Here is a 16404-nt window from a genome sequence, read left to right as displayed (position 1 = left end):
TGTGTGTTTTTTGTAATTTTTCTACTAGCAGGTTTTGTTGGAATATCATAAATGCAATATAGCATTATGAGACATGTTTGTTGCATTGTGGTTTTGTAAGTGGTAGTGCAAATAGTGCATGAACTCATGTTGGATTTTAGAAATTTTATGGATGAAAATGGTTTCACATTTTGAGATGTCATTGTAATTTTGACACAGTTTTAAGGTTGTAAGAGAGGATGGTTCTTTCAAGGATGTATGTAATTTCTATGATTGCAAAAGACTTGTTCATTGCAAAGATATCTCATTTGCTTGCATGCTTGGGCATGACGCAGACTTGGAGGCATAGAATTTGTCTTGCTAGAAGGGATAGATTCTGTGAGGACCCGTACGGGCGTGTATTTAGTCCAACATCGGTTATTCGCTGGTAGATCTTGGATACTTATACATGATCAAGGAACCTAAATAATACCTTTCGGCTAGCCATTTTGGGTAAGATCCTAGGTTGTTACAAATGGTATCAGAGCGGACCTGGCCCATAACCTATGTGGACTAGGGGATATTGCAGTACGGATCCATAGGGGCTGACCACGGGCCAATCGTGGTGTTTGTGATTAGATTTGAATAGATTTGAACCTTTAGCCTGACGAGGACGTCAGGACTTGAACGGGAGGAGTATGTGAGGACCTGTTCGGGCGTGTGTTTAGTCCCACATCGGTTATTCACTGGGTAGATCTTGAGTACTTATATAGGATCAAGGAACCCAAATAATAACTTCTGGCTAGCCATTTTGGGCAAGGTCCTGGGTTGTTACAGATTCATTGTCTATACAACAATTTTATTGTGCTCGACCCATGCTATCTTGAATCCTTGGCTTTGCTTCGAGTCTCTCTCTCTCTCTCTCTCTCTCTCTGACCTAAATCCAACCCATTCAATTGACATGCAAGATTACATTAGAGTTTTCATAGGTGAATTCTGAGTTTGCCAAGTTCAATGGGTTGAACTATTTTTTATTGATTCTACTTAGTTTTTTTTTGGTTTTAAAAAAACTTATTTTGCATACCTAAGTGTACATCCTCCCCCCCCCCCCCCAACAAAAGTTTCATGCATTTCACAGTAAACATTGCTATTTCAGTATTACGCGTAGCAAAAGGCAGCATGCAATGCGTGAGACTTTTAAGATGGTGCGAGGGACTCCACATGTCCATCTAGCTATGCGGGTAGTCGATGTAATGCGTCTAGGTAAGTTTGAGTCCAACACAAGGAATAAATCTTGATTAATTTAATGATAGGATTTAAACATATATTAATCTTATATTCCAAGATTCGATTTTTTATTCAACTCCTAAAATGATTGACAAAAAAATCTAGAATAACATTAGCTTTTTTTTTTACCATGGCGCAGTTTAGCTTAAATCGCGTATAGAACTAAATGTATATTTCCGCTTGCCAACGAAAAGCAAAATACATTTGCTCTTTGAGAATGATGGTGATGGGGGCAAAATGGATCGTCCTGTTCACAACATGGGACCACCCAATTTTAGCTAATAGATATCAACACTGAGTAGGCTAGACCTCAGTCCTGCCGAACACCAGTCCGACCCCAGATCCTACAAAAGACCGAGTAGATATCGCTCGGACCTCTTCGCTTGGAGCGCCCTGCAGAATCGACCAAGAGCCGAAGAGACCCCGTCGACCGCAGGTGTCTACAACAACGTCCTGGCCCGAGCTCGAAGCCCCCAACCAAGATGACTTCAGAGCTGAGGAGGCCAAGCCGATCTTATTGTCCGCCGAGCCAACCTCACCAAATATATGTCGCGGTCCTCCAAGTTGGCCCAATCTCAGTGCTCATCAAGCTGAATTCACCAAGTAAAGGCTGCGGCCTCCAAGCGAGCCTGACCTTGCCCACGGTCACATCCACGTGCGCCTCTATGTCCACATACGTGGCCGTACGTTACAACCTCACCGCGTCATGCTTTACTTGCTGGTCACTCCACAACACGTCAACCAAGGATCATACTCTGCTATCTCTGTCAGCGCCATGTTGTTCACAAAGACGGCCAACACGGTATGCCTCAAGCAAGCCATGGTTGCACGCTACCTGGGTACCTCCGCGGGGACTATAAATAGCCCCCATCAGGTAACGCTTGAGGATTTTTTGGCTGGACCACCTAAAATCTACTCCAACTTCATTATCGAAGGATCCCACTGTAACCCCACCGGTGAGGCTTTGTGCAGATCCGCCAGCATACAGGAAGCGACACCCCTCTCCGTTCCGTTCGGCAGCTCCCCCGACTCCTCTGGCGTGGTCACCATTTGGCCGAATTTGAACCACAACAGATGTCAATATATCCTTGGAATGCAAGCTAGATGCTATCCATTTAGGCATTGAAAGCATAGCAAATCTCAAAACAATCAAGCACACATTTGGGCCTAGTAGAAACTTATATTCTCAATGATCAGCGAAGCAAACATACCACCTATTGAACTATCTCTCGCCAGGGTATGACAACTAAAATGCTGATATAACTTGCGGCCATGTATTGCAGACTTAGGTACACTGTTACACCTTCATTAGGGCTAGAGTTGTTTCGAATATTTGTGGAATCGGTCTCATTGTTCAGCCCAAATCCGGTTCAAGCAGCTTTGAACCGGGCTGACTCCACCACACCATTGTGCAACCCGAACCCCAGACCGGTCCGTGCCGAAACAAGTGAAAGCAAAGGCGGCCGCCGGACTGCAAAACCACGAGACCTGGGAAAGAAACGGAAGAAAGATTAAGCGAGGGTTTTGGGCGAAAACCCTCGACGCCTCCCCCTATTTCTTGGAAATCCCCTCCTCCCCCGAGATCTCCCCTCCGTCCAAATGGCTTGCGCTCGAAGGAGCCTTACCTCCAACTTCACCACCCGCATCACCCGCCGCTTCCACCCCTCATTCGCCCACATCAACCACGACGACCGCGATCGCCCGCCTCTCCCTTCCTCTCCTCCCGCCTCCGCCTTCTCCCGATCCGTCCACGGCTACGGCGGCGGCTCTTCCCTCCGGGATCCAAGAACCCTCGGATTCTCCCTCCCGCTGGGCCTCGAGCCCTCCCTCCTCCGGAGCTACTCCTCCAGCGCCGAGGGATCGAATGAGGTCGATTACATCAAGGACGTCGCCGGGGTTCTCACGGACAACAGCGTCGAAACCGCCGCCGCTACTGCCGCCGCGGCGGCTCCGGCACCCTTCGCCGGCGAAGTGGCAGCTGCGGCTGCGGATTCCTTCCTCCCCGTCGCTGCGCTGCAGTATTTGATCGATGGTGTCCATTCGTTTACCGGACTGAACTGGTCAGGTCTTTTGCCCTTCTTTTGTGGATACTGTTAGCGAAGAGTTTGGGTGTTTGGGAAAAGTGAAAGAAAAAGCTTTGGTTTTTGTCGATGTTTGCTTCTCAGGTGGGCGTCGATTGCCTTGACGACTGTTTTGATTCGAGGGGCTACGGTTCCGCTTCTGTTAAACCAGATGAAGGCCACCGTGAAGCTTAATGTGAGTCGTAGCTTCTCCATTCATGATGAACTGTCTTTGATTTGTTCCATAATTCTGATGTTGTTTATCGACTATTATTACAGGCTTGGGAAACTGTCGCTAATGCTATTTAGTATGCTCATCTTGATCTTAATGTATTGTTGATGTTTGGTTATAATTCCACATGAAAAAATGGAGTGATTTCTTACTTGCTGTCACAATTTCTCAAGCTAATCTCATTCTTTTCCACGATTTTGGCTGTTAGCTACTCGATTACGAGCAAAAGTACCCTTCATGTTTAATCAACTATTTGTCAACTAAAGTAATTCCTTTAGCTTTTAGTATTTGTATTCGTAATACTGTTGCACACCTTGGTTGCATTATGTTTCTCTCCAATTCTTATTCTTTGTGGATCCAGCAACTTTTCTTGTTTTAAAATCTGACTGAAAGTGCTTGTTATCAAAATAAAAAGGTGTTGGTTTATGCACACTGCAAACTTATCAGCTGCCGGAGAAAAATAAGAGCCGTAAGCAGTAGAGAATAAAATTCTGCTTGATCACATGACATAACTTTACAGAGCATGCAGGATCAATCAGTTGCCTGTTAGTAAAACTGAGCGATAATTTTTTTGGGTAACCGATTTATAAAAGGTGAGTAGTGAGTACAGTGAAGCATTAGATAACCCTATTTTAGGGTCTAGACAAATTGTTAAGCACTAAGAAAACTCTCTCTAGATAAGAAACTTCTGAAGCAATATGGTGACTAAAGTCAATAATCTAAAGAAGGTACAGTTTCCCATGTAAAAGCAATAATTCGGCATGGGAAAACCATTCTCAAATAGTGCTCTTTTACATTCAAGAGTACAAGCTCATCGAGAAGTGCCGCAAACGTGTGAAGCATGATATCTTGTGTTGCTAAACAGTCTAAGCTCTATTGGAATAGCAAACATACTACTAAGGTTTGGTACAAGTTTAATATGGAGGCTACTTCTTTGGGTTTACTGCATGGCTCCTGCTTAGTACAAGTATAATACGGAGGCTACTTCTTTGGGTTTACTGAGTTGCTCCTTCTGCCATTTCTATTAACAACGACTACTTTTATTATATGATATATTATTTAATCTTGCCTTTTTTGTGGTCTTATGATTTTGTCATTATGTAGTAGGATGGGTTTCATTTTTTGTACCTTATGTTTACTGAATCATTTTTATGTACAGACAATGAGGCCAGAGTTGGAGCAGCTCAAGCAGCAAATAAATGTATGGTTTGCAGCTGGTGTTCTTTGGAACCTCCATACTTTGCGTGCTTAAAATATGATAAATAGTCAATAGTAGAAAGTGATTTTCCTCCCAGTTACTTTAGTTATTATACCTTTCTTTGTTGTGTGTTGATACTGGGTGATTTGCTGCAGTCTATGGATCCAGAATCTGTGCAGGAAGGTCAGAAAAGAATGAAGGCATTGTTTCAAAAGTATGCACCTCTTAGAGATGGGCTTCTCTTTTTATATTTTATTGGGATATTTATATCATGCTTTGGTTCTAAAGGTTCTTCACATGGTTTTAATTATACCAAAAATGCTGGAACAAAATAAAAATGATTCCAGTGTAACTCAGTCCCCAATGCTGGTTTTTTCTATTATGGATTGAAAAATAAACTATATCATGCAGTATGTTATTGTCAGCTAGGAGTTTCATGCTGTACTGGCACATACCCTGCAGTTATGTACAAAAATGTGCTCAAAGTTACACAAAAGGGTGCATAAAGACATAAAACAGATTGCTCATGAATTTGAGCGTACGAAGACATGAGATGAATTACTTGTGATTTTGACTTTTATTTAGGATTGTATCCATCAAAGCTAGCCATCAAATTATCGATCAAGGCTAAGTGATGTCTATGTTGATAAGTTGTGGCTTGACTGTAGGCTGTAGGTTTATGGGAAAGATGAACCAGTTTTAGTTCAGATATCAAAAGAAGAAGTGTTTTCTGCAGATCCTCATTTGCAAATTTTACGCCACTTGTCCACATCTACTACTGCCCCTCATCCTCCTTGAAAATAGTCCTTGTTATATAAGGTGGACCATCTCTAACTTGTTGATGCGTTGGACCATCTCTAACTTGCTTTGATGCGGATAGTGCCTTCAACACGATCTTCCTTCATGAATGGCTATGCAAGGCCATAAAAGCAAGTGTGGCCATGGCCTTCATTCTGTTGGTGAATCGATTGATTAGTGATTGTGTCTGAACTTGGGTATCTTGTCCTATATCCAATTCTCCATGTTGCTCCATATGTGCTGCATGGGTGATCCATAGAAATTTTGCTTACTTTTGTTATATCTTTCCCGGCCTTCTCATAGTTACTCTCTTCTTCCTGCATGCGTAGTTTATTTCACATCAGTATCTATATGTCTGACCCTATTGATCTGAGGATCTACCAATAGTCCAAGATTTGAGATGATGTGCCAATAGACTTGCAATCTTTCTATCGCAACAGGAAGTTGATAATGCTCGTCCTTGCTGATCTTGACCAATTGCCGCGCATTATGATTACACCATGCAACTGCCATTGTGCTTTGGAGTGATATTCCATAATAGAGAACTTTTGAGACTTAAAATATAAATCTGCAAGATAATGATAAGTGATCTTTATCACATGGATCAATATGTTGAGAAATGATGCAGGCCATGAGCATAAAAGAGTGAAATAAAGATGTTAATGGCAAGGTGGATTTGTGGTATGACTAGAATGAATTGAGTTAGAAAGAAGTTTGTTAAGGGGTGCTCAAGAGAGGATAAATGAGAGGACACTGAGTGAAGTTAGGTACTCTTGGTCATGTTTAGCATAGGCTAGAAAATAGAAATAATGTTGGCAATCTGGGTTTCTGGATTTCTGTTTCATCGACGTGAGATGAGGATGGGGTGACAAATGAAAATATGAATAGAATATTGGGAAATGATTCATTCATCAATTAGAAGGATATGACCTTGAGTAGGGAACAATGATGAAGATAACTATTAATAACTTATACGTTGGCTTGTTTTTGTTTCTACAGATTACCTTGTCTGTATAACTCATTTGAGTTCCTGTTTTCTGTTTATTGATTTGGTTATTTGAGGGTCAGGGCTCCTTTCCTAGCGTTATTGTATAGTCTTAGTGTGGATAAGAAGAAAATTGAGACCATATCTTTGTTGTTATATAAAATGAAAAAAATAGCTACCATATTATTTAAAGGATTGTCACTTATAGTGTTTATGTTGAATCCAGTTGCAACCTTCTGTGATTTTTTCCTAGCCAATATTAATTCTGTAAATTATGTTCATGCTTCTCTTCTTTGGATTTTTCTTGTTTTGACCGCTTGTACTTGGCGAATGAGGATTCATAAAGCCAGCCCCAAATAGTTGGGAAAAGGCTGAATGGTATTGGTTATGGTCTTGCTCTGATTGTTTCCATTTCTTTTTTTTTTTTCAATTGTTATTGAAGGCATGGGGTTACTCCATTTACTCCATTGAAGGGAATGTTCATCCAAGGACCCATTTTTATCAGCTTTTACTTGGCTGTAAGTTTGTTGACTTCATTTCTCTGAATGAACGTTTATAATTTCTATTTTTACATTTGCAGAGCAGGATCATATTTTTTGTTGTATGCGTATTTATGTTATTCTTTGATCATGGTATATGTTTTGCCTCTATTGTTTGTAGATTTCAAATATGGTTGAGAAAGTTCCATCTTTCAAAGGAGGTGGAGCATTTTGGTTTACTGATTTGACAACTCCTGATACTTTATACATGCTTCCAGTGTTAACATCATTATCCTTCTTGATGACTGTTGAGGTATGTATTTTTTATTACAGTACAAATCTCAGTGTGAAATTATACCTTAGAAAATTTGCAAATAAGTGACTTTATGGTTATATTTGCTTTTATTCTTCCATCAATTTTATTTAAAACTAAATATAATATTACTTGTGGAAGTCTAATATATACTTCTTCCTTTAAATTTATGCTTTACAGCCCTTCTAGTTGCTGATAATATCTTATCCATTTTTCCTACAATCTGAGCAAGAAGAAGGTTTCATGTGCAAGAGTAGTTGATTGAAGTTTCAATCTGCAATCAAGCATTTATAGTACACATATTTTGAGGTATAACAGGTTAAGATGTTGCTGTAGTTGATGCATGGAGAGAGAGAGAGAGAGGAATGTTATGTGCTTATGGTTATCCCTTTATGTCGAGAATCTCGACAAAATAAAAGGTTAAATGTTTTGGTTTTTGTTCAACTTGGTTTTGAGCTGCCTTGTTTTGGTGGTTCTGTAATGCTACAGAATCTAGAGTCAGTGTAAGAGTTGGTATAGTTATGTGCAATTGAAGTTGTGGTCACTCCAATAAAAGGTACTCACATTTTTGTAAGAGCGAAGAAATGGAATAAGAAAGCCTGATCTAACATTGATGGAGGCCACGTGAAAAAGATTGCATGGGTGTGCATTGCCACCAAAATAGCTCGGAATGTATATAATAGGCAAATAAAAATTTGCACAACGCTTGATAGTTATGGCACTCTAGAGAAGGTCAAGGTCTTGATCTTGTAGATTTGGCCTAAGCCTAAGATTCTGACTAATGTCCAGAGCTATAGACATTTTACTGATAAGTCTGCAACTTACCAAGCACTATTCAATAATTATAGGACCTTTGCATGGTTAATCAATTATTCTAGTGGTCAAAAAAGCATAAAGATGGATATTATCTTCTCAAAGGAAAGATGTGTGGAGTTTCTGTTTGGTCATTCCTTATCTTAAAGAGGTCATTGAGTAAGTTAATGCATCTAGGTTGGGAAAGTCTTAATGTGGGAGAGATAGATAACAGCTTTGTTACTTTGAGTTGTTCTAAGGAGAATCACTAAGTTTATCCTGCCAATTGTAATGTGTGGTTCGCATTTTATCAAATCATGAAGATCTGGTGGTCATGCTTGCTAAGTAAGAAGATGGTCGTTCGCAGAAACTACAAGCTTCCATGATCAAACTTGATCAAAGTTGCAATGAACTTGGCAGATGAAGTTGGAGTCTTATTTGTTAGAATTCAATATGATGATCGTTTATAATTTGGGTTCAGCAACTAAGTTGTAGGTACATTACCTAGACACCACCCACTGGATCGTTGCCATGCAGCGTCAACAATTGCTTATGGCAGTTTTATAAATAGGTGCATGTTTAAGTATGTGCTGGAGTAATTGAAGTAGGGGCGTAATGTATGTTGAATTATGGACTTATACACAAGTACAGAATTATGTTTCCTCAATGTAGATGAGCTCTCCGATAATCTACAGCAAGCCTAAAATTTGAAATCAAGAATTTGGAACTGAATTTCAGCCACGAAATGAAGGAAGCATGGAACATAATTAATCTGCAGAACTGTCATCAATAATGTGACAGAAATTAGTTGCACCATCTTCTTCTCCACCGGTAACCATAGACTTCAAGCTCATCAACTCACATTTTACACTTCTCCGAAAATCTAAAAGTTGTTATTAGGAGGATGAGATCTTTTGGTGGGAAGCAAGGAATGAGAGGGCTTCCATATAACGCAGTCGTCTCTTTCATTTTTCTCGACTTCCTTCTTCCCTATTTTTTATGTTCATTCTCTTTCTTTCCCTCTCTCACTCTTTCTTTTTGTGTCTTTTCTCCCTTCTTTTTTTGTGGGCAGGAACTATATGCCCCTTTGTCAGTACAACAGAGAAGCTGTCTCTTTTTGCTTCGCTAATCCTCTATTTGGATAGCACCAGTTCCACAGGCCACATATTGAGTATTATGATCACTATCGCACATCCTAGATTGTAATGCACCATACATTTGAGAAAATAATCCATAGCTCTCCTAGAAAAGTGTACTGTGACTAATGTCCTTGATGTCATAAATTATTTCTTAGCGATAAAAGCTACTATGTATCATGCGGAAGCCGTCCAGCATAGAGTTGGACTTGCATGTATTTATATGTCCATACTGCACAGTAGAAGAGTTTGCCAAAGAGTTTGCTAGGAGGATTCTAGCATGGCTAGAAATTTGTTGTATTTGTTTGGCTGGTTTGGCAAGATGGTATGTTTGGTTCCCAGCTAGCACTGAAGAAGAAACAACTAAGTAATTATTTAAGCGTGCCAAAACATATGAGGGAAAGCCTTTGTTCCTTATTTCCGGTAGCTATATGTGGAAAAAGCCTTTCTCAGACAAGTTAGAGTAGATTGCACTGAACTGTGTTTTCACGCATGTGCAGCATTCATATCACACCTGCAGATCCATTTGTGTCATTTGCTTGTTTTCAGCTTTAAATTTTCATGTACTATTGTCCTTCCTTCAAGTTTTGAAGTTACAAGAATGTTGATGACACTATAACTTCGAAGATGATCACATTTTTATTTTTCTGTGTCTATCAATCATCTTCTGTTCAGATCAATATATGTCACATGCAAAGTTCTTAAGAAACACTCGAAAAATATCATCTCTGCATGTTGTAACTCTCATTTCTTATGGTACTATGACATTTTTTACTATATCCTAGTTTTAGGTGTATGATGTAAATAGTTTTTTTTAATATTAAATCCTGCTAGCTCTTATATCATTTATAGAAATAAATGAACTGAGATAAATTTGGTGTCCTTTCAGTTGAACATGCAAGAAGGAATGGAAGGAAATCCTATGGCAAGTACCATGAAGAACTTCTCCAGAATTCTTGCTCTCTTGACAATTCCATTTACAGCCAACTTTCCAAAGGTTTGTGAACCTTACTGCTTGCTTTTGAAGTCTTAAAGATTTTATGCTAAAATGAGGCGTCTCATTTGTTAATAGCATATGTGCCACTGTCTAGATTGGATTGTTAATATAGAGAAACTGACCGATATACTTATACCTTCTGGCTGATGCCTTTGTTTTTGTTCTTTGGATAATTTGAGTTCCTTTCTTGTAAAATAGTTTGGGCAAGTCTTAATGGTTATGATCTCACATCCATTTGAGCTTTTCCTGACTTCAATACAAACCCTTGCTTTCTTGTATGCTGTTGTTATCTGCAAATAAGGACAGATGGTTTCCTTCGGTGGATATGAAATCTCAAACACAAGCTGCAGGATGATGTTACTCTCTGAAGGGCTTTTTCAGGAAACAACAAATTTTTAATAGGAATGTTTGGGGAACACCTGTAATCTTATTTCACAAGACTTGTACTGTTAAACAGAAGAATGATTAGCGCCTCATAAGCATTTAATATCCCTATGAGTGATCGCACATATGCCAACAGAAACTGGTTTCAAGTTGCCACCTTTAGATAGGAAAAAGTGTCCAAAGGGAGCAATAGTGCAGTAATACCTTTTTGACCATGTGTCCGAATCAGTTCGAGCAGTCATTGCCAACCAGAGAGAGCTTATGTTGTAGAACCACTTGGGGTTGGCTTCTGAAGGAGTGGATGAACCTTAGGAAGGGATTGAACTTGGGTTGACTGAAAAAACACTTGCTGTCTTGTTACAGAAAGCATGGAAAAAACTTGTTTTCAGTTATTATGAAAAAATTACAGGAAGCTAGGGTGCCATGCCTAGCCTCCCATGCTTGATTTTCCATGCTTTCTGATTGGAGGTAGGCAGCTGAAAAACTAAACTATATATATATATATATATATATATATATATATATATATAGAGAGAGAGAGAGAGAGAGAGAGAGAGAGAGAGAGAGAGAGACTTGGCTACACTTGAATGGATCTTTGCTCAGATCCGGTCAAGTCTAGATTGGACAATCTACATCAATGATATGAGTCGTTGGATGTAATCAATTACTTCTAAATTGCTTACACACCAAAAATCATGGAACTTGGAGACTCTTAGCCTATGTATTAAGTGGATAATCTAAATAACATTAAATATATGCTTTTTGATCTCTTGATGCATAGGCTGGGGGTGTCGAAATCACATGATTTTTTGTATGTAAGCAGTTTACAAGTAGTAGATCATATCCAATGGCTTGAATCATCGATGTAGGATCTCCATTGGCCAATATAGACTTTGACAGAATCTAAGTGGAGATCTATTTCAGTAGAGCCAAGTCTAGCTATATATATATATATATATGTATGCATGTATATGTATATGTATTGTTCTATACCTGAAATACCCCTGAAACTCCTCATGACCCTTTAACCCTCTTCCCCCAACTATTTCTTTTATCTTTCTTTTTTTATATAAGAAAAATGGAAATGAAGTTCCATCCAATCCCAAAATAGAGAAATAAACTACAAAGGAAAGAATCTACCCTAGAAGTGTCAAAATAACCACCTCATAAAGGGTAAGCATCAAGTTAGGGCAACAAGCAGAAAGCAACAAACTTAGAAGACAAAAAAGAAGTTGCTAAGCAGAAAACCTTAAGACACTAGGGTTGAAATCGGTTCAAATACGGATCGGATACTAGTGTATCCATATCTATATTTGTTTTATTTGACGAATATAAATACGGATATGGATATTAGTCGGATGTAAAAATTTATATCTATATTTGTTTTAAACAGATACGGATACAAATTTGATATCGAAAGTACGGATATGAATATGGATATGTCAGATAATTAAACTTTATGACCACATCATCAAAAATATCACTAAATGGATGATAAATCAAGTTAATACCATATTAATGTGGTCATTAATTTTCTTAAAAGTTCATGAGTGCTATATAAAATTAAATAGGATTACAAATAGAATTAGATATTTAGATACATATCGGATAGTTGTCTATCCATATTCATATCTATTTTTGTTTAACGGATATCGATACAGATATGGATATTAGTCAGATTAGAGCTGATCATGGTCCGGGCCTCAGGCCTAAACTCTATTTATTTTTAATCGAGCTTCGGGCTAGGCCTATTTAAAATTTGATCTTTTATGTGCCCAAGCCCAATCCACAATTAGTTCTAAGTCGGCTGCTCAAATTCTATCCATATTCGGATAGATTCGGAAATGAAAACAAATTTGGACGGATATTATCCAATCCACTTTCACCTTTATATGAAACAAAGCATTAGATGGAAAGATCCTGTAACAACCAAGGACTTTGGCCCAAAAAGTCTAGCTGGTAAGTATTATTTGGATTCCTTGGCTTTGCATAAGTACCCAAGATTTACCCATTGCGTAGCCGATGTGGGACGAAATACATGCCTGTATGGGGTTTCACATACTCTCCCCATAACAGATACCACAAATGCCAATCCAAAAAGTCAAAGGAGGCCACTAGTTAAGACTGACATCTTAAAACCCTTCGGTTATATAATATATAATATATATATATATATATATATATATATATATGCATATATATATATGTGTATATGTATATGTGTATATGTATATATATATATATATGTGTGTGTGTGTGTGTGTGTGTGTGTGTGTGTGTATGTAAAACCCTTCCGTTATGTATACATACCCTTCTGTTATATGTATGTATATATGTACGTAAGTACATATGTATAGCAATTTCCCCTTCCATTGTTAGGGTAAGGCAACTTCCTGCCTACTATTTATAGCAAGCACGAATCTGAAGCCTAGCGTTCTTCATTGTGGTTGTGATGGGCATGGTGATGGCCTCCTCCATGATGGGGAGGTCTGTGTTGACAGAAATGCTCACGGTTACTCCTGTATTCTTTGCCTTTGTGTGGTCGCCTATCTGTTCTCTCTCTTTCTCATGTACCAGAAAATAAGTCTGCAGTGTTGAATGGAGTGCAAAATGGATCGGTTGATAGAGGATTTTAGGAGGAAATATGGGGAGGGGGGAGAGAGAGAGAGAAGACAATGGAGAGAAAAAAAAGGGGCAGGAGGGTGATATGTGGACTGGCGCTCTCACATGGCGTGTGAGGAGAAAGGAATGCAGCGTACCCTATCGATCTCCAGCCTAGCTACCGGCAGTCAGAGGCCATGAGAGATGAAGGTTGGGAGGCTGCGCTTGGCACCTTATCTGCCATCTAGAAGCTATAATGGTCAAACTTTCTCTTGTTTTGGGTTTCTATGATAGGAGTTAGTCCTAGGCTACTCCAAGGTAAATGATCTAAGGTTGATCTAGTGATTGGACTTGTAAAATAATTCCAGATCTTTGACATGAAACTTTGCAGAAATATGTGTACTATATGGAAAATAAATATAGGAGTGCTGCAATATCTATTCATGCCCAAAAGGAACAATGTAAATTGCATATTTTTGTAATGCAGAGAATCAGCAGGTAAGATGAGTACAGTAAAAATAAGAAAAGGATAAATTTGTGGGAGGCAAGAGGTAATAATGCAAACAAGAGGGGAAGAAGGATCCAAATTGGTACACAAAATTTATGCGGGTGCTTAGTTGGTCAGGCAACCAACTAAAGTGGTGCACAAAAATCCAAATTGGTCCCAAGAAATACACCTGTCTAGGCATGGTATGCTTGAGAAAACTTAACTGGTCTTTTACGAATATTATTCCTGTGGCACCTTTGTCTTTTGAGCTGATTTAAAAAAGAAAAAAGAAAAATCATATTGTTATTGGTATTTTGTAGATGATTTATTTAGAAGTCATGTTGGGTTCTCTCCATATGAGAGCGGTCAAAACTGTAGTGTGTGTGTGCACGCATCCCTCCACATGCATGCTCTCACACATGTTATTTCTTTTCTATCCTTGTGGTAGTCTTATTACTTTGTTTTAAAAGTGTGGTCATGAGCCATATTGGCGGTTGCGGCGCCTAAGCTACATTACATTTTGTATATGCCGCTTCTATGTGGTCGGGCTGCATATAGGCTGAAAGTAATTTGCTTACCACTGTATAAGTGCATGTGATAGTCTTGGCATTATACTACTGTACATGCAGCTTGCTTATCATTATGTGATCTCCTATGCATCCCTCCTAGCATTGTATGACACTTGTATGGCCCCACTCTTATGCAGATCCATGTGAATGGAATAGTTTCAAGGGCTGATGGTTGGGTTGGATGTGGGTTTTAAACGGGACAGATTCATGTACATTAATAATTCCAATGTTATGTTATAGATAGTAAGCACTAATTTTTTGATGTTATTGCTGTTAGTATTGCTATTGTTGAATAAAAATGTAGCCATTATTATTGTATCTAATATATCTCATATTTTAAATATAAAATACTAACTGCATATACACCTGCTTTGGCAGACCGCATACCATGTATGTGCCATGTAGTCCAATCGCCCTCTGGAATACCACAGCTGTTTTCTTAAAAACATTGGTCTTATATGTTTTGCTGATTTAGAAAAAGTTATTCTCTGTGTCCCTCTGTATGTAAGGGCATGATTTGCAATGCAAAAGCTTGAACAATTCCAGATAAGTGAAGCAGTGAACAAAATAAAAATAAGCTGATATTTCTGCAACTTATAGGTTGACTTTTCCAATGATTAGTGTCAATGGGCATAAATATTAGGCCTTAATTTATTTTAAATGCAAGATTTCAGGAGGCCTGCTTCCAATTCTTTCTTAATATTTTATTAGTTGAATTAGAAGGTTCTTGTTGAATTCTTGTTGACATGCTGCTAGCAATTTTTGGTTTGTTAAGAGGCATCACTCTCTTTGTTCTCCATGCAGTAGTAAAATGGATTTGTTTGGTGCTTTATAACTTATTATATTATATCCTGCCAGGCCATTTTTTGCTACTGGATCACATCAAACCTTTTCTCCCTCACGTACGGACTTGGTGAGTTATTTTTTCCCCTCTTTTTTGTGTAAGATCTAGCATGTGTCGTGATGTTCATTTTTTCTCTCTTGTTTGTCTGGTAGATAATTTAAAGCATAACCTGATGAACACTGTATTGCTAACAGTAATTAAACGCCCTCCGGTAAGGAGATATCTGAATCTTCCTGACATAGTTCCTCAGCCTAACCCTGCGCCGCAGCCGAGTTTTTCTTTCTTTGGGGAATCCAAGGCAGTTGCACCAGCAGCTTCTCCACTACCAGCTAAGGAGTCTGAGCGTCCCAATCCTCCAGAGAGAAGGATATCTTCATCTGCTGTCATCAGTCAACGGATTAGAAATCTAGAAAAAACTGTGAAAGGTAGAAGTAAACCGAAGAAAAGGTGAGAAGTTTTGCAGGACATCTAGAGATCAGTTAAAAGAGCGAATGAAGAGAAAGGATCAACTTTTCCCTCTTCAATATGCAAAAATATATCCAAAATGGAGGAGTTATATTAAGCTATTATATATGATGCAATTTATTTATGGTAAATGAGGTAATTGCAATTTTTTGTGAAAATAATTTACTGTCATTGTTGACATGTAAGATGGAATTCAGAATACGGCTATAATAGCGTAGGTTGTGGCTTGAGGCTCCAGCCACAGTATGGAAATTTTTCGTTTCTTCCCATTTCACTCAGCAGTTCTGCCCAATCGACCGTGGGCTAAATTTAGATTTTGATAGACCGTGTGGTCCTGGTACCAGCTGATCTATTGTAAGCTGATCGTATCATTACATGCTTTGTTGATGAAAATGGAAGCCTTTACCGACCACTCAGCCATCGTTTGGGAGATTATTAACCACCAAACAACGTGATGGTGATTGATGGAAGGGAGAAGTGTAAGTTTCACATCATAGAAAAGCTAGGATTCTGTTTGCCATGTATATCAGCACATGTTATGAAGCTACATCTTTTCATTTTTTATTAAAGTTTTTTCTCCATGAGGTTTGTTTGGCTAGTTATAGATGTCGTACTGTCTTCTGATTAGAAATTGACTTGAGTATACCATAAGCCAGAAGAGTAAAGTGCACAAATTTATTACATCAATGAATTATTGTGCTGTGATGTGGAATTCTGTACTATTTTGTTTTGGCTATGATTTTGCTGCAGATTCTATGGAATCATACATGCCAGGCATCATATTGCATCACCGGCTATTGATCTCATCATTGCATCATG

At 38.7% G+C, this 16404-nt stretch overlaps 1 protein-coding gene across 2 annotated transcripts; it reads left to right on the top strand.

Moving 5' to 3' along the window:
• Positions 1–2715: 2715 nt before the first annotated feature.
• On the top strand, positions 2716–16305 carry LOC103714163 (mitochondrial inner membrane protein OXA1-like). Of its 2 annotated transcripts, XM_008801326.4 has the most exons (9): positions 2716–3305; positions 3411–3501; positions 4697–4738; positions 4891–4949; positions 6961–7036; positions 7179–7310; positions 10128–10235; positions 15135–15189; positions 15315–16305. In XM_008801326.4, exons 1-9 carry the CDS (start codon positions 2845–2847, stop codon positions 15569–15571), a joined length of 1281 nt encoding a protein of 426 aa, XP_008799548.3. In that variant the 5' UTR covers positions 2716–2844; the 3' UTR covers positions 15572–16305. The 2 variants fall into 2 exon arrangements, with proteins under 2 accessions (XP_008799548.3, XP_088574679.1); XM_088718553.1 differs by lacking the exon at positions 7179–7310.
• The last annotated feature ends 99 nt before the right edge of the window (positions 16306–16404 follow it).

Source organism: Phoenix dactylifera, chromosome 3 (genome assembly GCF_051530095.1).
Source record: "Phoenix dactylifera cultivar Ajwa chromosome 3, Ajwa_hap1_PhDact_Kaust_v1.1, whole genome shotgun sequence".
NCBI lineage: Eukaryota > Viridiplantae > Streptophyta > Magnoliopsida > Arecales > Arecaceae > Phoenix > Phoenix dactylifera.
Note: the sequence above shows the minus strand (reverse complement) of the source record. Positions and strands in the feature narration are given on the sequence as shown.